The sequence below is a fragment of the Microcaecilia unicolor genome, chromosome 6 (assembly GCF_901765095.1).
Source record: "Microcaecilia unicolor chromosome 6, aMicUni1.1, whole genome shotgun sequence".
NCBI classification, from domain to species: Eukaryota; Metazoa; Chordata; class Amphibia; order Gymnophiona; family Siphonopidae; genus Microcaecilia; species Microcaecilia unicolor.
Window position 1 is genome coordinate 12327774 of NC_044036.1, and position 22609 is coordinate 12350382.

Below are 22609 nucleotides of genomic sequence, written 5' to 3' on the forward strand. Positions count from 1 at the left end.
TGGCTGCGTCGGTAGCCCACTTGAAGTCAGCCTCCATTGAAGAAATTTGCAAAGCTGCGACGTGGTCATCTGTCCACACATTCACATCTCATTACTGCCTGCAGCAGGATACCCGACGCGACAGTCGGTTCGGGCAGTGAGTTCTTCAGAACCTGTTTGGGCTTTAGGATCCAACTCCACCCCCCGAGGGCCCTGTTTGTTCTGTTCCAGGCTGCACTCTCAGTTAGTTGGTAAATTTTTTTAGGTCAATCTCAGTTATGTCCTCGCCGTTGCGAGGCCCAATTGACCATGGTTGTTGTTTTGAGTGAGCCTGGGGGCTAGGGATACCCCATCAGTGAGAACAAGCAGCCTGCTTGTCCTCGGAGAAAGCGAATGCTACATACCTGTAGAAGGTATTCTCCGAGGACAGCAGGCTGATTGTTCTCACAAACCCGCCCGCCTCCCCTTTGGAGTTGTGTCTTCCCTTGAAGTGTATTGTCTTGCTACATACTGGACTGGCCGGCTCGAGCCGGTTTCGGGCGGGAAGACGGCCGCGCATGCGCGGTGCGCGCGGGCGCGCGAGAGCTAGCAAAGGACTTTGCTAGGAAGATTCCGATTGGAGGGGCTGCCGAGGACGTCACCCATCAGTGAGAACAATCAGCCTGCTGTCCTCGGAGAATACCTTCTACAGGTATGTAGCATTCGCTTTTTGTATACCGCCTTATCTGATGCCCTGGGATTTAAATTGTGAAAGGCAAGCAGCTCCCCTGGGAGTACAAGAGGATCTTTTGATGCACTGCACCCCAACAATAGGTAGGCAGGTAGAAGACTCCCACATAGCTTAGAGGGAACATTGCAGACAGCTCAAGAAAACAAAAAAATTAATTGAATAGAATAAAAGGATTTGTGATATTTGGTAGAATAGACATTAATCAACTTTCATTTGGTTTTGGTAGTAAGAAGAAAAGCTCCTTATTTAGGAAGATCACCAAACAAGCATCATTACTACACACCAGTCGCAGTCTATCCTCCTTAAGTCGCTCACTTTCCTCTGGAGAGAGTGTGCCGGGATCACCAACTCATAATTTGTCTCCTCGTTCCCCCACGCAAAGTTACAGATCCACTCCCGATTCTGTACACTCAGGTAAGAACATTTCCACAAATTAAAATGAGGGTTGCACCTTGTATTTTATAAAGAAACAATCAACTTGCAGATTCAGACTGAGGTATACATTTTTTTCTCAATGTATGTGGAGTGCAGAATATATCATTTGGGGGGTTTTTTTGAGAGATTTTATTTGGTTTTATTTGTGGCATAGCAGTTTCCTTCTTCTTTTTTTGTAAACTCTTTATTTATTATACACCAATAATCGCACATCCTCCAAAAATAACCGCATAAACAATACCAATATCAAAAAGAAGAAAAGTATACACAGAACAATATTCCGGATGCCACAGGCTTCCATCAAAAAGATTTTCCAAGCGTACCTGGATAAATTGCCTATACATGTTGTATCTTACGAACTCCAGAAGGAAGTTCTCTTTGGCACAGTGCAAGTATTATGGTGAGCGTTAGTAGTAAATGTAAGAGACTGAGATCATATTCCACAAACCCTGACTTAGGAGTGAAGCTCATTCCTGTCATATCCCTCTTGGTGTACTAATTTCTAAAATAGAGGCAGATGTTCCTTGGTTTGGCACTGCTTTCTCAACCACCTCCCCCCCCCCCCCCTTTTTATTACCATACCCACAAGCACAATGCAGTCACCCTGTACACTTATACTGCTCCGCCATCCACTCGTGCAAGACCAAGCTCTAGTCTACATTGGAGTAATCTATGTCTCAATAATACTGTCACTCTCCTACCCGTTATGCAACGTGTTTGCAGGAAACTATTGATGTAACAACAAAGTGGAGAAAAAAAGACCTCAGGTCACTCGGCTGATCCTCGTTCTTAAAGGACAAGCCTTTTGTATAATGAGGAGGCCTTATCAGTCATGGGTCTCAAAAAAAACTCCACTAAATGACTTATAAATGTCTAGTCCCAACAAACAGATGCATAAGAGACACTGTTTTCAAATACATTCAAGCTTGGCAAAAGTACTTATCTCAATGTAAGAATGCTTAGAAAGTCCAGCCGTGTTCAATATTTTCTTTTGACATTCGAAAGGTCCCGACAGGGAAGCCCTGTTTCGCTAGATATAGTAGCTGCTTCAGGGGAATCTTTCACACTGTACACAATCCCAAGCCTGTAAAATATCTCCGTCTCCAATCTCACTGGAACAGAAAATGGCGGACAGCTTCTCTATACCCGTGGAAAGTTTAAATACTCAGCGTCTGACGTCATCTCATTTCCATCCAATCAGACGGAGCACTATTCAAAGAAACGCTTTCCACTCAATCGCCACATTTAAACCTTTGGGAATAACAGTCTGTAAATTAAATATCCAACGTTGTTCTCTTTGTCTTAACATTCGTCTGATGTCTCCCTTCCTTTCTGTTATTTTAATTTGTTCTAATACAATGCACTTTAACGCCGAAAATTGATGTTGATATTTCAAACAATGTGTGACCATGGGCTCATAAGGACATAAGTAGAGGACATAAGTAATGCCACACTGGGAAAAGACCAAGGGTCCATCGAGCCCAGCATCCCGTCCACGACAGCGGCCAATCCAGGCCAAGGGCACCTGGCAAGCCTCCCAAACGTACAAACATTCCACACATGTCATTCCTGGAATTGTGGATTTCTCACAAGTCCATTTAGTAGTGGTTTATGGACTTGTCCCTTAGGAAACCGTCCAACCCCTTTCTAAACTCTGCCAAGCTAACCGCCCTCACCACGTTCTCCGGCAATGAATTCCAGAGTTTAATTACACGCTGGGTGAAGAAACATTTTCTCCGATTTGTTCTAAATCTACTACACTGTAGTTTAATCGCATGCCCCCCCAGTCCTAGCATTTTTGGAAAGCGTGAACAGACGCCTCACATCCACCCGTTCCACTCCACTCACTATTTCATATACCTCTATCATGTCTCCCCTCAGCCGTCTCCTCTCCAAGCTGAATAGTCCCAGCCTCCCTAGTCTTTCCTCATAGGGAAGTCGTCCCATCCCCGCTATCATTTTAGTCGCCCTTCGCTGCACCTTTTCCAATTCTACTATATCTTTCTTGAGATGCGGCGACCAGAATTGAACACAATACTCAAGGTGCGGTCGCACCATGGAGCGATACAACGGCATTATAACATCCTCACACCTGTTTTCCATACCTTTCCTAATAATACCCAACATTCTATTCGCTTTCCTAGCCGCAGCAGCACACTGAGCAGAAGGTTTCAGTGTATTATCAACGACGACACCCAGATCCCTTTCTTGGTCCGTAACTCCTAACGTGGAACCTTGCATGACGTAGCTATAATTCGGGTTCTTTTTTCCCACATGCATCACCTTGCACTTGCTCACATTAAACGTCATCTGCCATTTAGCTGCCCAGTCTCCCAGTCTCGTAAGGTCCTCTTGTAATTTTTCACAATCCTGTCGCGAGTTAACGACTTTGAATAACTTTGTGTCATCAGCAAATTTAATTACCTCGCTAGTTACTCCCATCTCTAAATCATTTATAAATATATTAAAAAGCAGCGGTCCTAGCACAGACCCCTGAGGAACCCCACTAACTACCCTTCTCCATTGTGAATACTGCCCATTTAACCCCACTCTCTGTTTCCTATCCTTCAACCGTAGGGTAGGCTACAGTTCAGAAAGTATAAATGAACAATGTAATAGTAGGTTATTAAGCATATAGGTATCATATAAAACAACAGAGATAACAAAAGATATTACAGGGTAATACAAGATAATAAGGTCCATGGATTTTGCTGAAAACAGGAAAAATTAAGATTAGGTTGAGTCTGAAAGGTATGCCTTTTTCAACATGCACTTTACCCGTATGTATGCAATGTCGGTGTTCAATTAACCGAGTTCTTAAATTCCGTGAAGTTTGTCCCACATAACATAAACCACACGGGCATGTAATAACGTATATTACATGCGATGAAGCACAGTTAGTATTGGCATGAAGCATATACGTTTTCTTTAACTGGGGATCCGTGAAAGTACGAGACTGTGTCATAATATTGCACACAGAACAATGTCCACATGAGCTGTGGCCACCCTCGTCTCTTCGTCCAACGGTGTCTCTATTCCAAACATCCGCAGGACATAACACATCATTAAAGTTACTGTTGCGTTGGAAGGCAAAAATCACGCGTAAATCTTGAAGACAAGGATGGACTTGTAACAAAGATAGATGGCGTTTGACAATTTTGATCATTTTATTTGAATGAACATTAAAACGTGTAACAAATGTCAATGTTTCTTCTATCTCCTGAGTTTTTGGTGGAGGGTGTAACAACCAATCTCTGTGATTGTATCCAGCTCTTTTTTTGGCCTTGGCCACCAATTGTTTAGGATAACCTCGATCTATTAATTTAGATTGTAATTGGGTGGCTTGTTGTACATAACCCTCTCGAGAAGAACAAATTCTTCTATATCGAAGAAATTGTGCAAAAGGAATGTTGGTCCTGCAATGATACGGATGCATGCTGTTATATTGTAAAGTTAAATGAAGATTAGTCAGTGTATCTGTAAAAATAGATTTTTCCTCTCTGATTCTCTATCACTGAGTAAATGAGTACTTAAATTTCTATACTGAAACCAATACCAACATGGCTGCTCTGTGCAAGTGATCCGTCTCCTTGAAACCTGATGCAGCTGTATCACTGCTGTTACAGTTGTGACCTTCAGTCTGTGCAGGTTACCCCCATCTCCTTGGAAGCCTAAACAGTCATATTTTTGCTGTTACAGTTGTAAATCAGCATGATGTAGTCCTACAGCATTCTCTGCCTCAGTGGCGTAGCCAGACCTGACATTTTGGGTGGGCCCAGAGCTAATATGAGTGGGCACTATAGATAGATAGATAGATATAGAGAGAGAGACATGAGTAGTGTTTCTTGGAATACTACAAAATAATGCCTTAGAATGGATGGATTTCTAAGTATTCTGCCTAACAGCTGCCCTGCATCAACATAAACCACTTACTTAATGTGAAAAAAAACAATAGTTTTAAATATAGTTACATTATGCCATATCAAACTTGTAATGTAAAAAAAAAAATCATTTGTCAATTTTATTACCTGCTGCTGGGCTGGCAGCTGCTGCTGCTTGGAGTTGGTAGTAAAGTTACTCGATTCTGGAATGATCTTCTCGATTCGAATTTCGAAGAGAACCTTTCTTTCCCAATTTCCTACGTTTGAGGGGAGGGCCAGGGCAGGCTGAGGCTCGCACTAACCCTACATGCCGTGCGTGCACGTGCAGCTATGTCCGCCCCTCAGATGGCAGTTGAGTGAGTTGCCACCACGAGCGAGCGGACGGAGCCGAGGCGGAGCGAGGCTGAGGTTGAGCATGCCCCCGCTGCGCACAGCCATGTCCGCGTAGGATGGAGGAAAACAGCAACTACTACGACGCTCTGATGATGCGACCTGGAGAGATGATCAGCTGAGCGGCAGTGAGCAGGTGCCCACGACGGTGCGACGTTTAGGCTGCTGCGCTGCTGCAGTCAGTGAGTTGTGTGCGCTTGGGTGGTGGGCGGGTCTGAGCTGCCGAAATCGGGCTGGCCTGGAAATATTAAGGAACACGGAGAGAGCTGAGCCAGAGCGCGAGTGGGTGCCGTCTCCGTGGTACGCGCTGCTGCTGCTGCAGTGTGTGTGCACTTGGGTGGGCGGGCCTGGGCCGAAATTGGGTGGGCCTGGGCCCACCTAGGCCCAGCCGTAGCTACGCCCCTGCTCTGCCTATTGGCGCTTGTGTTTCCTTCTTTAGCCCTCTGAAGGTTCATATCATTGAGCAAACTTTCAAGCCCTCCCCTTCATAAAACTGTCCCTCCACCTACCATTACTACTGAGCTCTGAATTTATCCCAAGCATGGGTATCCAGTTCCTCCAATAAGTGGGGCTGAGAATGACCCCAGAGGCAGGTACATATGGTAATGTTTGCATCTGTGGCTATAACATTACAATCTCCACTATTCTGTTCCCATACACATAACAAAAATAAAGGATCCCTGGTGGCTGGTAGAATATTCTTTTAACAGTTTCTGAACTTACACACAAGACCTATACTGGAAAAAATTGTTAAGGGAAGCTGGTAGTAATTTGTATAAAATGCACATTCCTTTATCTTCAGACCATTCACAACGAGCGAGTGATGCCATCTAATAAGGTAGTGTGCTGCCCTGAGCCAGCCAGTATTATTCAATCTCCTCATCAGCAGATGGTAGGTGAGTGCAGCCCTGCTCCCTTTTTATTGGAGATATTTTTAGTGCACCTTCTTTGGCCCAGCATTCGGTCAGCCTTTTTGACCTTATATTTCCCTGTGGCAACAGACTTTTTAAAAAATGAATAATAATAAAGCCTGAGCCTGCAGAAAGTGGCCTTGAGAGGTCAGCTGCCACTACTGGGGGCACTTCACTTGCTGGAGCTGAGCCACAGGGGTGTACATGTCTGGTTCTCCCTCTTCTCCATTGGAGCCAATGCCTCCCATTCCCGAGAGGGGTTCCTTAAGGCTTGCTTTGTGGGTGTTGGGAAACAGCTGTTTAAAAAAAAAAAAACAGCCAAACAAAGCAAGTCCTTGCTGTAGTGATCAGGCTTCTCTGTGACTCCAGAGTGAGGAGTACAGTCTTTTGAGGCAGCTGCTTAAAGGCCATATGTTGTCAGACTTCACAGTTGTTCCCTGTGCAGCAATGGCAGTGCTTCCAGAAGAGATGCTCTGCTGCAGCTTCTGGGTGGTTTAGTGCCAGATTTCGGAATTTTGGCCCTCTGCCATGTCGGCTCTGAGACAGCTCCAACAATTGCAGATTTGCAGGGTATGAATGGAGGTGCACCAGAGGGCCAACCCAATGCGGGAGTTTCTTCAGACTTCTGCAGAGGCCTCAAATTTGGTGGGAACCTCCACCATTTTGGGGCAAGCTGTCAATTATGCCGCTGACCCACCAGCACTGTCCAGGTACGATACTGGGGGCTCTACCTAGAGTTTGTGCTCCTCCTTCATCAGGCTTTTTGCCTCAAGCAGGGACTGCTTGTGCTATCCTTCCTGGAACCTTCAGGGACTCAAGACAGTACTGCACCCTTGAACACTAAGAGACCACATTTATCGAGGACACCGGAGGCAGATAACTTAGTCTCTGGCCTCTCTTCCTCACTTGAATAAGGATCTTATAGTTGGTTTGGGTTTTGTTTTGTTTTGTTTTTTTTGTATTTGATATACCTCCATTACAAAGGCCTCTAGTCATAGTGGTTTACAATAAAAACAATTTTGACAGATATGTTTTCGGCCTCGATGGGTATGTTTGGAGGATGGGTCTGATCTTTCAGTCAGAGATGACCCCTAGGTTATCCATATTGTCAGACGGCCAGAGTTGCCATGTTTAATTACTCAGGTCTTGCAGACGAGCTTAGAACTAGTCCTTAGTGGAGTGCATGATCTGGTGCGGGAGGTAATGGGGCTGGGGCCATTTGATAACAGTGATCATAATATGATCTGATTTGATATTAGCTTTGAAGTAAGTATACATAGGAAATCAAATACGTTAGTGTTTAACTTTAAAAAAGGAGACTATGATAAAATGAGAATAACGGTGAAAAGAAAACTTAGAGGAGTGACTGCGAGGGTCAAAAATGTACATCAGGCGTGGATGCTGTTCAAATACACCATCCTGGAAGCCCAGGCCAAATATATTCCGCGTATTAAAAAAGGGGGACGGAAGACCAAACGACAGCCGGCGTGGTTAAAAAGTGAGGTGAAGGAAGCTATTAAAGCTAAAGAAAATCCTTCAGAAAATGGAAGAAGGAATCGACTGAAAATAATAAGAAACGGCATAAGGAATGTCAACTCAAATGCAAAGCGCTGATAAGGAAGGCTAAGAGGGACTTCGAAAAAAAGATTGCGTTGGAGGCAAAAACACATAGTAAAAATGTTTTTTTGGGTATATTAAAAGCAGGAAGCCGGCAAAAGAATCGGTTGGACCGCTAGATGACCGAGGAGTAAAAGGGGCGATCAGGGAAGACAAAGCCATAGCGGAGAGATTAAATGAATTCTTTGCTTCGGTCTTCACCGAGGAAGATTTGTGAGTGATACCGGTGCCAGAAATGGTATTCAAAGCTGACGAGTCAGAGAAACTTAATGAGTTCTCTGTAAACCTGGAGGATGTAATGGGGCAGTTCTACAAACTGAAGAGTAGCAAATCTCCTGGACCGGATGGTATTCATGCCAGAGTACTGATAGAACTGAAAAATGAGCTTGCAGAGCTATTGTTAGAAATATGTAATTTATCCTTTGTCCAAATATTCTCGATCATATCTCAACCTTCACCTTCCCAACCGCAAAGGTCTCAGATACAAAACCTACTACGCATCCAACTTCTCCGTTATAGGCAGCCAACTCTGGAATGCCATACCAAGATCATCCGAACAACCAACGAACATCTACCCTTCCGAAAGCTGCTGAAAACTTACCTCTATCCAAACGACCCGACCTAATTTACGAACCTAATCAACACCACTAATATTACCTATACCTCAATCCTCCCCTCCACATCTCTTCCTCTTGTCCTACTCTGTACAACCACACCATAATTCTACTATCCTACAACTGTGTTATTTCTGTTATACTTTGTAACCCATACTTTGTAAGCCGCACTGAACCTGCTATCGAGCGAGAAAGAGCGGGGTATAAATGCAACAAATAAATAAAATCGAGTGTGGTACCGGAAGACTGGAGGGTGGTCAATGTAACGCCGATTTTTTTAAAAAGGTTCCAGAGGAGATCCAGGAAATTATAGACCAGTGAGTCTGACGTCGGTGCCGGGCAAAATGATAGAGACTATTATTAAGAACAAAATTACAGAGCATATTCAAAAGCATGGATTAATGAGACAAAGTCAACATGGATTTAGTGAAGGAAAATCTTGCTTCACCAATCTACTACATTTCTTTGAAGGGGTGAACAAACATGTGGATAAAGGTAAGCTGGTTGATATTGTGTATCTGGATAATCAGAAGGTGTTTGACAAAGTACCTCATGAAAGACTCCAGAGGAAATTGGAGAGTCATGGGATAGGAGGTAGTGTTCTATTGTGGATTAAAAACTGGTTAAAAGATAGAAAACAGAGAATAGGGTTAAATGGTCAGTATTCTCAATGGAGAAGAGTAGTTAGTGGGGTTCCCCAAGGGTCTGTGCTGGGGCCGCTACTTTTTAACATATTTATAAATGACCTAGAGATGGGAGTAACTAGTGAGGTAATTAAATTTGCTGAGGACGCAAAGTTATTCAAAGTCGTTAAATCGCAGGAGGATTGTGAAAATTACAAGAGGACCTTACGAGACTGGGCGTCTAAATGGCTGATGACGTTTAATGTGAGCAAGTGCATGTGGGAAAGAGGAACCCGAATTATAGTTACGTCATGCAAGGTTCCACGTTAGGAGTCACGGACTAAGAAAGGGATCTAGGTGTCGCCATCGATGATACGTTGAAACCGTCTGCTCAGTGTGCTGCTGCAGCTAAGAAAGCAAATGGAATGTTAGGTATTATTAGGAAAGGAATGGAAAACAAAAATGAGGATGTTATAATGCCTTTGTATCGCTCCATGGTGCGACCGCACCTCGAATATTGTGTTCAATTCTGGTTGCCGTATCTCAAAAAAGATACAGTGGAATGAGAAAAGGTGCAGAGAAGGTTGACGAAAATGATAAAGGGAATGGGACAACTTCACTATGAAGAAAGGCTAAAGTGGTTAGGGCTCTTCAGCTTGGAGAAAAGGCGTCTGAGGGGAGATATGATAGAGGTCTATAAAATAATGAGTGGAGTTGAACGGGTAGATATGAAGCGTCTGTTCACGCTTTCCAAAAATACTAGGACTAGGGGGCATGCGATGAAGCTACAATGTAGTAAATTTAAAACGAATTGGAGAAACTTTTTTCTTCACTCAACGTGTAATTAAACTCTGGAATTCGTTGCCAGGGAATGTGGTAAAGGCGGTTAGCTTAGCAGAGTTTTAAAAAGGTTTGGACGGCTTTCTAAAGGAAAAGTCCATAGACCGTTATTAAATGGACTTGGGGAAAATCCACTATTTCTGGGATAAGCAGTATAAAATGTTTTGTACTCTTTTGGGATCTTGCCGGGTAATTGTGACCTGGATTGGCCACTGTTGGAAACAGGATGCGGGGCTTGATGGACCTTTGGTCTTTCCCAGTATGGCAATACTTATGTACTAAGTTTGACAAAAAAAAAAGAGCTGCTTCTCCGATTCTGAACAGGCGTCGGTCTGGCTGCTTGTGAGAGCTGAGGCCTGTGGTGAGCTCGTGTGTGTGTGGGTGGCTTGGGCTTTAGATTTTTCCTGCTGTCAGTCATTTCGTGCAAACTCCGTTGCCAATTTTGTGCTCGTCGGGGGCTGGAAGCGCTGGGTATTTAGTGCCATTTTTGTGGGTAGCTTAAGCCCCTTCCTCTGTGCAAGGTAATGGTGGTGGTGTCAACCCATCTCTGGAAGGAGGGGATATTGATCCACCCATACTTAGATGATTGGTTCATCCATCAAAGTCCTACAAGGAGAGCTGATGAGCCACAGACTAAGTGATGGCTTACCTTCAACATCTTGGCTGGGTAGTAAATTTTTCCAACAGCTCCTTGCTACTTTCTCAGTTCCTGGAGTATCTTGGGGTTCAGTTTGACACGCCTAGCCAAATTCTTCGCTCCGTGGTGCGACGTCACCTTGAGTATTGCTTTCAGTTCTGGTCACCATATCTCAAAAAAGATATAGCGGAATTAGAAAAGGTCCAAAGAAGAGCAACCAAAATGTTAAAGAGGATGGAACTCCTCTCATATGAAGAAAGGCTAAAGAGGTTAGGACTCTTCAGCTTGGTAAAGAGACGGCTGAGGGGGGTGTGATTGAGGTCTACAAAATCCTGAGTGGTGTAGAACAGGTAAAATTGAATCAGTTTTTCACTCTTACAAAAAGTACAAGGACCAGGGGACACTCAAAATTACAGAGACATGCTTTTAAAACAAATAGAAGGAAATATTTTTTCACTCAGTTAAGCTCTGGAGCTTGTGTCGGAGGATGTGGTAACAGCGGTTAATGTATCTATATTTTTTTAAGTTTTGGACAAGTTCCTGGAGGAAACGTCCATAGTCTGCTATTGAGATAGACATGGGGGAAGCGAAGCCACTGCTTGCCCTGGGACTGGTAGCCTGGAATGTTATTAGTATTTGGGTTTCTGCCAGGTACTTGTGACCTAGATTGGCCACTGTTGGAAGCAGGATATTGGGCTAGATGGAAATAATAAGAGCAGCTAAATAATAGATACACATTAACTTTTATTCGTGCAATAATAATTTCTGTATGTCGCCCAACACTGGCCGTGTTTCACCCAAAAGGGCTGCGTCAGGGGCTACAAAACACATTAAAAACAAAAGTCAATCAACAATCATAATGATGATAAAAACAATAATAAATATATATATAAATAACAATACCATGACATGTCAGAAAACAATGTAATAAGACATATAATAAAAACGTTTCCATATCTCAGCAATTAAATCATATATAAATCAGTAAAAAAAAAAATATACAGATGCATAAAATGCAATTGAGACCAGTGACGACTACTCCAGGATAAGTATGACAAAAATAAAAGTACATAGTAAATATTTAAAACACATAAAAACAGCACATCAAAAGAGTATGAATAAGGCACATACCTATACTGTGGACTTCACTGATGAAAAAGTATGCAAAGTAATGTATAGGCTGAACATCAGCAGAAAATGCTACAAAAAGTAAATAAATAAATAAGGATGTGATGAAAAATAAGTAAAAATAAAAGAATGAAAAGTAGACCATGGACTCACTCAAAGATCAGATGTCAACTGCAGCGTTGTAAAAACCAGCACAAACACTATTTGAGAAGTGCAGTCCTACAAGGCAAAGTAAAAATACAGTGTCAGCAAACAACGCTGATTACACAAGATAGCGCTTCATACATTGCTTAAAGAGTATACTGGCCATATGCCTGGTCAATAATGGCGTGTCCAACCACTCCTCACGATCGCTGAAAAAAACAGCTGATTTGCACGGTTCCATTAATATATGTACATAAGTTCAAAGTTCAAACTAAAAAATGGTGCCAAAATGGAAAAAAGAAAAAGTTAAGAAAAGAATAAGTGAAATAAAAAATATATATTGTGATATCCCCCTTCTCACTCAGGGTGACCTGGTTCTCGCTTTGCAGATCATATGCAAATTAGTGTGCTACCCCTTCTCGCTCAGGGTGACCTGGTTCCCACTAAGCAAATTAAACAGGTCTCACCAACTGCATATTTCTCAGGCAACTCTTTATTCCAGCCCCTGGGCACACTTCTTCTAGCTTAATACTTTATGCTTTCATAGGTCTTCACACTGAGCCGCCCCACACAGATACATGGGCTCAGTACTAGCTTCAATACTTTGGGGACTCCCAACCCCAGGCTTTGCAGCCCGCTTCTCTCAGTACTGGGACACACAGTCCCCCCTTCTTTGGCCACACAGTCCTTCCTTCTTTGGACACACAGTCCTTCCTTCTTTGAATACACAGTCCAACACTAATGCTTTAGGGACTTCTTACCCCAGGATTTTCAGCCTGCTTCTCTCCTTTGGACACACAGTCCATAGGGTTAGCCAGTATCTTCCAGGGGGATCTCTCTTCTTCTGTGCCAGCTCACCTCTCTTCCTTTCACAACTCAGGTTGGGTATAAAGTGGTTAATTAGCTACACAGGACCCAACCCATAACCTCCTACACCTGTGGACATCCCAGGGCTCTCCCCGGTCCTAGCGACCTCCACCTATTCTCCTACTATCGCCCTCTAGTGGCCTACCCCGGATAGGACAGCCTCATACTTATCACATACCCCCACCCTTAAAATAATTGCTGCTCTACCTCAGCAACCCTCTAAGCCTTCTCCACTGAGGAGCAGCAATTCTTCAAAGAGGGCATACACTTTTCCCGGCTCATCCCTGCTCTATCCCCGGGCCTCACCACCCCCCATCTAGTTCCTCATCCCCCTCCTAGCACATCACATGGCCCGGGCCCTTCCCATTCACTAGGCCTTGAGGGGCTCTCACCGCAGCGGGCTCTACCTGACCCTCCTCTCCTGCAGCCCCCTCCTACCTCCTGGGCGCCCGATGATACCATGATCCCTCCAAGGGAGGGGTCACCTAGCTCCCTTATCTTCCTCTTAGCACCTCTCATGGCCCGGGCCCTTCCCTTTCCCTGGGCACCCGACGATACCATGATCCCTCTGAGAAAGAGGTCACCTGACAACTCCTTTGGGCGTTCTACAGCAAGTCCCCTAAAACTGGGTTCTCAATGTCCATCTTTTCCAGCTCTCTCCATCGGCCATCGACTCAGGCAAGTGCTCTGGCTTTTTCCTCTCCAGCTTCTCAGGCCTCCATCCTTCCTGGCCGTCCGATGGGGTGCAGCCTGCAATCACAAAAAACACATCCAAGTGTGGCCTGTTCACTCTCCTGTCCCCCCACACTTGCGCTGCACCTGTGGTCTGTGGCCTCCATCCCCTACAGCCAATCCAAAGCCTCCAGATCTTACAAATCCACCCTCACCTCCCCCCTAGGTACCCTTTACCTGGGGTAGGTGAGCAAGGTGGTTTTGCTAGTGTTGGCCTCCTTGACGGGTTTCTGGAATACGGCCTCTGGAACCTCCATCTCTCTTCACTGGGGATACACTGACTGCCTGGGTCCATACCCATCCTCAGCTCTTCCCTTGGCTTCACCTTTCCACCAGTGGTATTCAACTGCCAAGGGTAGCAGGGATCCTCTGACATTCTTATCATCCGGTCAAGTCCCATCTGGGAAAGTGCCATTTGTGATATCCCCTTTCTCACTCAGGGTGACCTGGTTCTCACTATGCAGATCATATGCAAATTAGTGTGCTACCCCTTCTCGCTCAGGGTGACCTGGTTCCCACTAAGCAAATTAAACAGGTCTCACCAACTGCATATTTCTCAGGCAACTCTTTATTCCAGCCCCTGGGCACACTTCTTCTAGCTTAATACTTTATGCTTTCATAGGTCTTCACACTGAGCTGCCCCACACAGATACATGGGCTCAGTACTAGCTTCAATACTTTGGGGGCTCCCAACCCAGGCTTTACAGCCTGCTTCTCTCAGTACTGGGACACACAGTCCCCCCTTCTTTGGACACACAGTCCTTCCTTCTTTGGACACACAGTCCTTCCTTCTTTGAACACACAGTCCAACACTAATGCTTTAGGGACTTCTTACCCCAGGATTTTCAGCCTGCTTCTCTCCTTTGGACACACAGTCCACCACAAGTCCATAGGGTTAGCCAGTATCTTCCAGGGGGATCTCTCTTCTTCTGCTGCCAGCTCATCTCTCTTCCTTTCACAACTCAGGTGGGGTATAAAGTGGTTAATTAGCTACACAGGACCCAGCCCATAACCTCCTACACCTGTGCAGTGGCGATCCTAGCCTGCATGACACCTGGGGCGGATCGCCGATGCGCCCCCCCCCCCCGGGTGCAGCGTGCCCCCCCCCCCCCGGCGAAATGACACCCCCCCCCCCCCCCCCGGGTGCATGCCGCTGGGGGGGGGGGGTGGGTGCTGCGGCACGCGCCTGTCAGCTGAGTTCGCTAACTTCGCTGCAGCTCCCTCTGCCCCGGCCGGAACAGGAAGTAACCTGTTCCGGGGCAGAGGGAGCTGCAGCGAAGTTAGCAAAGTTAGCGAACTCAGCTGACAGGCGTGCGCCGTGGCACCCCCCAGCGGCGTGCACCCGGGGCGGACCGCCCCCCCCCCCCCCCCCCCCCTTGGTACGCCACTGCACCTGTGGACATCCCAGGGCTCTCCCCGGTCCTAGCGACCTCCACCTATTCTCCTACTAGCGCCCTCTAATAAAAATGAAAAGAATAAGATGATCAATAAAAAGGACCCGGATGACACTGACCACACATCACCCTTACCTAATAAACATTAATGATAACGGTCGTATGCAAACTGGCAATGCAATAAAAGTGCATTATAAAAATAGGTAGATTAATGACACTAAAATATAAAAATGCTCCAGATAACGCTAAATGAATGTCACCCTCTAGTGATGTATAAGAATAGTCACATTGCACATTAGAAGCTATATGACAGCAAAACCGAAATATATTCAAAGAATCATTCAATAAAAAAGGAAGCATTAAACTGGATAATGTATGCAAAGTGATGTCAATCTTTCATAATATAATATAATAATAATGTTTGCAAAATAAAAGTGCATTATAAGAATGGGTGGATTAGTGACTAAATAAAACTAAAATATCAAACATAAAAAATTTATATATATAAAAACTCCGGATAACGCTAAAAGAGTGTCATCCTCTAGTAGTATATTAAAAGCTATATGACGGCACAACTGAAGTGTATACAAAGAATTATAAAAGAAGTGGATCAATCAATAAAAAATGAACCATTGATAATGGATAATGTATGCAGAGTAGTGTCAATCTTAATATATGGTAAAAATATAAACCATAACTCCACCAATGAAAAAAAGGGGAAGGGGAGAGGAGGGGGAAAAAGGGGGGGGAGAAGGAGGTAAAAATAATAAAAAGATAAAAATGACCCAGATGACGCCGAACGCTTGTCACCCTTACCTAATAAGTATTAATGATGACAGTTGTATGCAAACTGACAGCTCAATATAAAAAGGGTGGATTAGTAAACCTATGATAAAATGATAAATAAAACTAAATTATATTTTAGTAGCTACTCCGTCATTGCATCCATTCTCTGTGTCCTTTCAAAAGTGCAACCTCAAGTACTGAAAACAGCACTCAAGTGACCCAGATAGAGGAAATATGATATCCTTATTTCTGTTCATACAACCACATTGCTTTATTATATTGATTAACTACAAACCTTTTGCTTTCCCAGCTATTCTTGAACATGTATTGAATGCAATCAGAAAATCTACTTTCCCTAAACCATAGTAAATGACGGCAGATAAAGACCTGTATGGTCCATCCAGTCTGCCCAACAAGATAAACTCATTTTACATGGTATGTGATACTTTATATGTATACCCGAGTTTGATTTGTCCTTGCCTTTCTCAGGGCACGGACCGTAGAAGTCTGCCCAGCACTGTTCTTGTACTAAGTTCTGAAGCTAACGTCGAAGCCCCTTAAAATTTACACTCCAGCCCATCCCTATCTGTTCAGTCACGATCAGGGCATAGACGGTAGAAGTCTGCCCAGCTCCCGTTTTGTTTCCCAATTACCGGCATCGCCACCCGTCTCCGAAAAAGGTTCCTTTGAGGATTAATACCTTTCAAATATTTGAATGTCTGTATCACGTCACCCCTGTTTCTCCTTTCCTCCAAGGTATACATTTTCAGGTCAGCAAGTCTCTCCTCATACGGTTTGCAAATCCCATACCATTTTTGTAGCTTTTCTTTGCATCGCTTCCAGTCTTTTTACATCATTAGCAAGATATGGCCTCCAAAACTGAACACAATACTCCAAGTGGGGCCTCACCAACAGCTTGTAGAGGGGCATCAACACCTCCTTTCTTCTGCTGGTTATGCCCCTCTCTAGTCTCTCTGATTCAAACCTGTAGTTAGGAGAAACAAGCTAGAAGGTGGGAAGAAGGAAGGAAAGCACTAAAAATATATTCACCTTTTAATGTAAAAAATATTCTTGCACTCCTCTATTTTGTCAGATTAGAATCACTTAGTGTACTCAGCTAGTGATGCGTAGAACAGTATAAATAGATGCCCTTATGACGTACAGTGTGAGAAATGCAGTATCTATACATTAATGGCTTGCCAGAATATACTGCCCATTGTAGAATATATGTGCATGCAGTTGTATATGCCAAATCATTTTGTTAAAACAATCTTATTTTTTTTTTCCTAGTTGGTGGAAATTCTCCACAGACCAGTTCCCCTGGTTCTAGTGTTCCCAACTCACCAGCCAGCTCTGGACATATCCGGCCTAGTTCTCTGCATGGATTGGCACCAAAACTTCAAAGACAGTACAGATCTCCCAGGCGGAAATCAGCAGGAAATATCCCTCTCTCTCCACTGGCACACACTCCATCACCTACACCACAGTCTACCTCCCCTCAGCGTTCTCCGTCACCTTTACCTGGACATACACTTGGCAGCTGCAGTATTATGCAGTCTTTTCCTGTCAAACTGCACTCTTCTCCTCCCCTGGTAAGACAGATCTCAAGGCCTAAGAGCGCTGAATCTCCAAGGTCCCCCTTATTAAAAAGAGTCCAGTCAGCTGAGAAGCTTACTTCATCTCTCTCCTCTGAAAAGAAATTGACTTCTTCACGTAAACATAGCTTGGATATCTCCCACTCAGATTTTAAAAAAGATATGTTACAGCGGGATCTAAGTTTACAGAGCTTGAAAGAATCTATAATTGAGGCACCAGGAGGGAAATTGGGGCTGACTGAAAAAGGGATTCTACACAAACCCTCTCCCAGAAAACTGGATGCTATTCGACAAGATCGGGTGGAGCGAAGAGAGTCTTTACAGAAGCAAGAGGCAATTCGAGAAGTAGATTCTTCTGAAGATGAAACTGACGATGGTTCGGAAGATAGTCAAGATGGGAGGAGGTTGGAAAGGTCATGCTACAGTACAGACCAAAGTCAAGATAACTTTAATGAGGAAGGTAAGACGTCTTTTCAGTTAGAGACTAAAGACGGTGTAGAGGAAGAGACTGGTTTGCCAGACAATCCCAAAAGTGAAAGAGTATGGAATACAGCTGATCACCAAACCAAGGCCACCTCAGACACAGAAGAAATAACTGCAGTATTTTCAACTGCAAGCCAGTTGCTGAGTCTCACAGCAATCCAACCAGGAGCCTTTAACAAAAAGGAACCTTCAAAGCCATCACAATGTTCAGAAACAGAAGCAAAAGAGTGTAGTTTGGCAAAAACAATACAAAGTGTAGTTGTAAGACAGGAAAACCCTTGTTGTGCCAACATTGAAATTTCTAGGAAATTAGATGCTCAAAAAGGATCAGCCTGCACGCAGGAACTTAATGAGGTTCAACAAGGAAATGTGTTTCCATGTACTCAAGCAGACCACTCACATGGATCTGGTGAACTTGTTCCCTCTGCATTGTGTCATAAACTAAAGGATGATGCTCAATGGTCAAAAGCAGTTCTCCCTACTTCCTCACCCTTTTGTGAACCAGGTATTTTGAACTGTTCATTAAAAGTTAATGCAGTGGACTGCAAGGATACCAAACATAAGCAGGAGCCTTTGGCTACAGAGCAGAATGGAAATTCACAGTGCCTAATAAATGCAAGTGAAATAGTACCTCAGAGAATCCAGAAGGAGACTGAAAAGCACCCAGACTCACTGCATGCAGAAAGCCCCTTGCACGGTCATTTTCAACTCAGTAATAAAGAAGCTCCATGTGTTGCAAACATAAGTCCTGCTGGCAGCAGTGAAAAATCTCCTTTGATGTCTCAGCTGGCGTCTGTGGCTAAAAGTATGTTGGGCCCTGTAAAACTTAGCATGCCAAGCAGTAAAGAAACTTCAGAACAGGCAAAGGATTTGCCTCATGATAGAGAGAGAAAAGAAAAAAGACCAGAGGCCTCCAGTGTTGGGTCAGGCCAAGAAAGTAGTAAAATGTTTCCTTCATGCAGTCTTGCAAAAATATGTGAATCCTTCTGTGAGATAAGACCAACAACCTCTCAGGGTTTGGGCTGCACAAATACAGGAATCAAGGAGTTGGGATTTGGTTTTTCAAAGGTACTTGAAGTCTTAGGGGACAGCAGAAAAGCTAATTCATCAAAAGATGTAACATATATTCCTGGGAAACAGACTATTCAGGCATCTCCATTACCAGATGAGAGGCCATGGAAAGAGGAAACTACAATACAGAAAATACAAGACTGTCAGCTGACACATGAGGATGTACTAAAGGAAACATAGCAGTAGCATCACAGAACCCTACAGACTTGAATTGCCTATACAGACTGTATGTTATACCCTAACAGAAAAAAAGAACATGCTTGTGTACATCTCTCTTTCTGTTTGTTTCTCTGTTTTCAGGCCACCTCTTGCCATCATCTCTCTTCTGTTCTTCTACACATCCTACTTGATGTTTAATGTATGTTTGGAACCAGGGTACCTTAAAAAAGGAGTATTTAGCAAAAGATTGTCTTCTCTTTTATTACTGTGCCTATTAAACCACCCAATTTCTTGTGCACTTACCTTAGGGAAATGTTTTACATTGGAGTACGATTTGTCCAAAAAGGCAATACTTGGTGAAATCAGACTTTTATTTGATGCTATTAACAGATTGGGACTGGATAGAAGCAGCTGTAGAATCCAAAATACTGAAATACAATCTAGCCAAAGGCATTTCACCAACTTGTATTTATCTAGTGGTTTGTCTGGTACAGTTGGAGGGCTTTGGTGGCAAAACTTGAAATGAGAAATGGACCAAGTATTAAAACCGCAGGGCATTGTAAATTTTAAAACAAAGATGAACCCATTACTAACCAGAAACAGCTAGAAGAAACACCTTTGATAAATCTTAGATATAGCTCAACATAATCCATGATTTGTCCCTTGTATATTTTTAATTGATCGTTTTAAATTTATTCTCCAATTTTATAAAATGTGATAAGGTGATTTGTTGTATCCACATTCTGTAATAAGGCATCTTTCTATGCTTTGCGCCTCACTCCACAGTATATACAGAGTGCCATCATGGGTATGACATTCAGAGAAATCACAATTAATTCCTAGACTAGTTGTGGATGCAGCAGTTGTAGCCAGAGAGAAAGGGACAACCGTTTGACTTTTTTGACTGAGTGTGGACAACAGGAATGCTAATACTGGGCTGCCAAAGCAGCTGAACCTTAGGGGTGTCCTCAGAGAAATTTGATGTCCTCTGCCTTTAAGTACTGAAACTCTAGCCTGAAAATGGACTTATGGAAATACTAGGAAGTTACATGGATGAAGCAGTATAAAAAAAGCAGCAGTGCACCACACCTTTTCTAAATTATTTGTTGTTTGAAGCAGCCCTTCCCATGTGCCTAAAAAAGAGCTTAACTTGTTTAATAAAATGCTTACCTAACTAGCTGTACCCTAAACAGCACTCTGTGCTTCAGCTCACATATAATACCTGGTCATTATCTGCACTTACTGTATTGCTATCTATTGACAAGGAGATGGTTTTGGACTTGTCCCCATTATAAAAGGTTCAGTGACAGCCACTTGACGATTGCTGCTGTGAAGCATGTCTTTTTACTATGGTGCTTTATCTATTCAACATTCTGTCTCAGTTTCAATAGCAGCTAGTTTTCTGAAGTTCTAGCTCGGACTAGATTTTGTAAGCAGGATTTTTTTGATCCATTTTATTAACTGATTTTGAAAGCTTCAATCTTTAGCTGTGGACCAACATTGCTGCTTTTTTTTGTTAAATTGTTTACTGTATTGTGTATGTACGTTTACTTTGAAGCTGTGAAACACACCTGATTTCCATGCCGACTGCAATACAAGCCCCTAGCAACACTCCAGTGATCTCCAGTGATCTCTGTGTAAATAATTTCAATGGTGACTGTTTTACAGGTACGTCTATCATTTTAGTGATATATTGCATACCTACAAGTGCAGATTTACAAACGCAGTGGGCCAATCATTATGGCTTTTTTCCTCTGTCAACCACAATATCCAGTATAAAATCTCCAGTGTTAACACTGAGCAGTTACAGAATGTTTAGAGAGGTGATTTATCAGTGAGGTACCCATTTATGTGCCTAGCATCCCAAGCAGTCACTTTCTAAAGTTATTTCATATGCATTTAAAATGTATTTGTAGAAATCTATAATGCTCTAAGAAATTACAGTACAGCATTCTGGAGGGGGGACTCCAACATGGCACTAACTGATCTCAGCACTGACAGCATTTACCCCTGGGCCCAAGGATAAATTTGTGATGGTTTGTTTGTTATAGTGAGATCCTGCCTTGAGCTTGAAGTTTCTTTGAGCCTGGAGCCATGGCATGCTCCATTGAAACCTGGCATGCCATCTGGTGGTCCCTCTCACAGACAGGAGCCCAACCAGCATGCCAAGTCCCCCATGCGTGATGGAGGTGTTCCACAAGGAGACACCAATGCTGCTGACAGAAGACGTTTAACAAGATTTTAGAGAAGATTTCCTGCATTTGCCTTCCCAGGGAAAGAGGTCTGAGAGCTTTAGAGGAGGAAGTTGACTAGCCAAGTTTGATTCTCAGCAAGCCACAGGGATCAATGGATCTATGAAGATGGCTGTAACCCCTGATGGAAGTTCTGGTGTGGCAGATATGACTTCCTTATGGCATGCTCTTATTTTCTTTAAGATAAATGTTTCTAAAAGATTAGATGAAATTACAGTTGCGCATAAAGAAGTACAAGGAACATGCTCTCTTTACGACAACACATTGCAAGTTTTTGGAGCAACGAATGGAAGAGTTTATGGTTACTAATCAATTTTGGGTGAAGGAAAAATTACAAATGAAGACAAAATTGAAAATCTGGAGTATGTTCAAAGAAAGTATAACCTTTATGAGTTCAATTTTAGATTTCATAGGTATTTGTTGGAAAATTTGGATTATAAAACGGAGCTGCTAGCACTGATTGAGCATATTTACTATGTTCTGCTGAAGAAAAGAGGATCAAGAACTAGTGAAGGAAGCAGCTGCACCAGTTGTGTGTAGATGGGATATTTCCCAAATTTTCAAAACTTCTATGGATACTGATAATATTCCTACTACTTTAAGAGTGATGTTTATGTTGGAAATAGGCAAAGAGTTTTTTGTGGAGGGCTTTCTTTTACCATAGGGATAAGCCCTTTTGGGGTTTCAGACCTTCTATCTTTTCTGATGTTACAAGAGCACTGAGGTTGGGATGCAGGTTTTCCTCGTTCTAAGGCCACAGGTTTTTGCTGTTGGCGCTCAGGGAGCCTGATAATGTTTTCTGTGACATGGAGCATTTAAAAGTTGTGTTTTTGTTTTTTTCTTATAAGCTACCTCCTGAGTCTGATGCCCACTGCTTCCAGGAAGTTCATGATATTGTTCAGAAAGTTAGTTTGATTTCCTTGGAATTATTATTTGCATTTTTTTTTCTGGATTGGTGTTTTCTCTTTAATCTAGGAGGCCTAGTATAGTTTTTTATGTTTTCCTTTTATTATTTTTCTTTTTTATTCTTTCTTTAATTATGCTTGGCATTGCTTTTATTTCAATATTTGGATGTAATTCAGTAAAAAATGTAACAAGTACAGCTTTATGAAAGTAAGTAGAAAGAGATGTTTATTAATTTTAAATGCATTGAAAAAATGCTTGGGCGCTGTGTTTATACATTGAAGCATAAGAGCAAATACTTCAATACCTGAATTGGATCAGCACAGCAGTGGCATACCTGACTCGATTGCCATCCGCACCCCCCTCCTGCAGGCAGTAAGGGAGTATATTGAGTAGTTGCAGATCTACAGTCTACATGTGCACGGCTGCCCAACCATC

The 22609-nt window shown here is 43.2% G+C and overlaps 1 protein-coding gene across 1 annotated transcript in view; it reads left to right on the plus strand.

Annotated features, from left to right (window-relative positions):
* MAST2 (microtubule associated serine/threonine kinase 2) overlaps positions 1 to 19055 on the plus strand; it is a 624140-nt gene extending 605085 nt beyond the window's left edge. Inside the window, exons 29-30 of the mRNA XM_030208366.1 lie at positions 936 to 1123; positions 16999 to 19055. Coding sequence (XP_030064226.1) covers positions 936 to 1123; positions 16999 to 19037 — 2227 coding nt within the window. The 3' untranslated portion in view covers positions 19038 to 19055. The remainder of the gene's footprint in view (positions 1 to 935; positions 1124 to 16998) is intronic.
* Positions 19056 to 22609: the final 3554 nt, after the last annotated feature.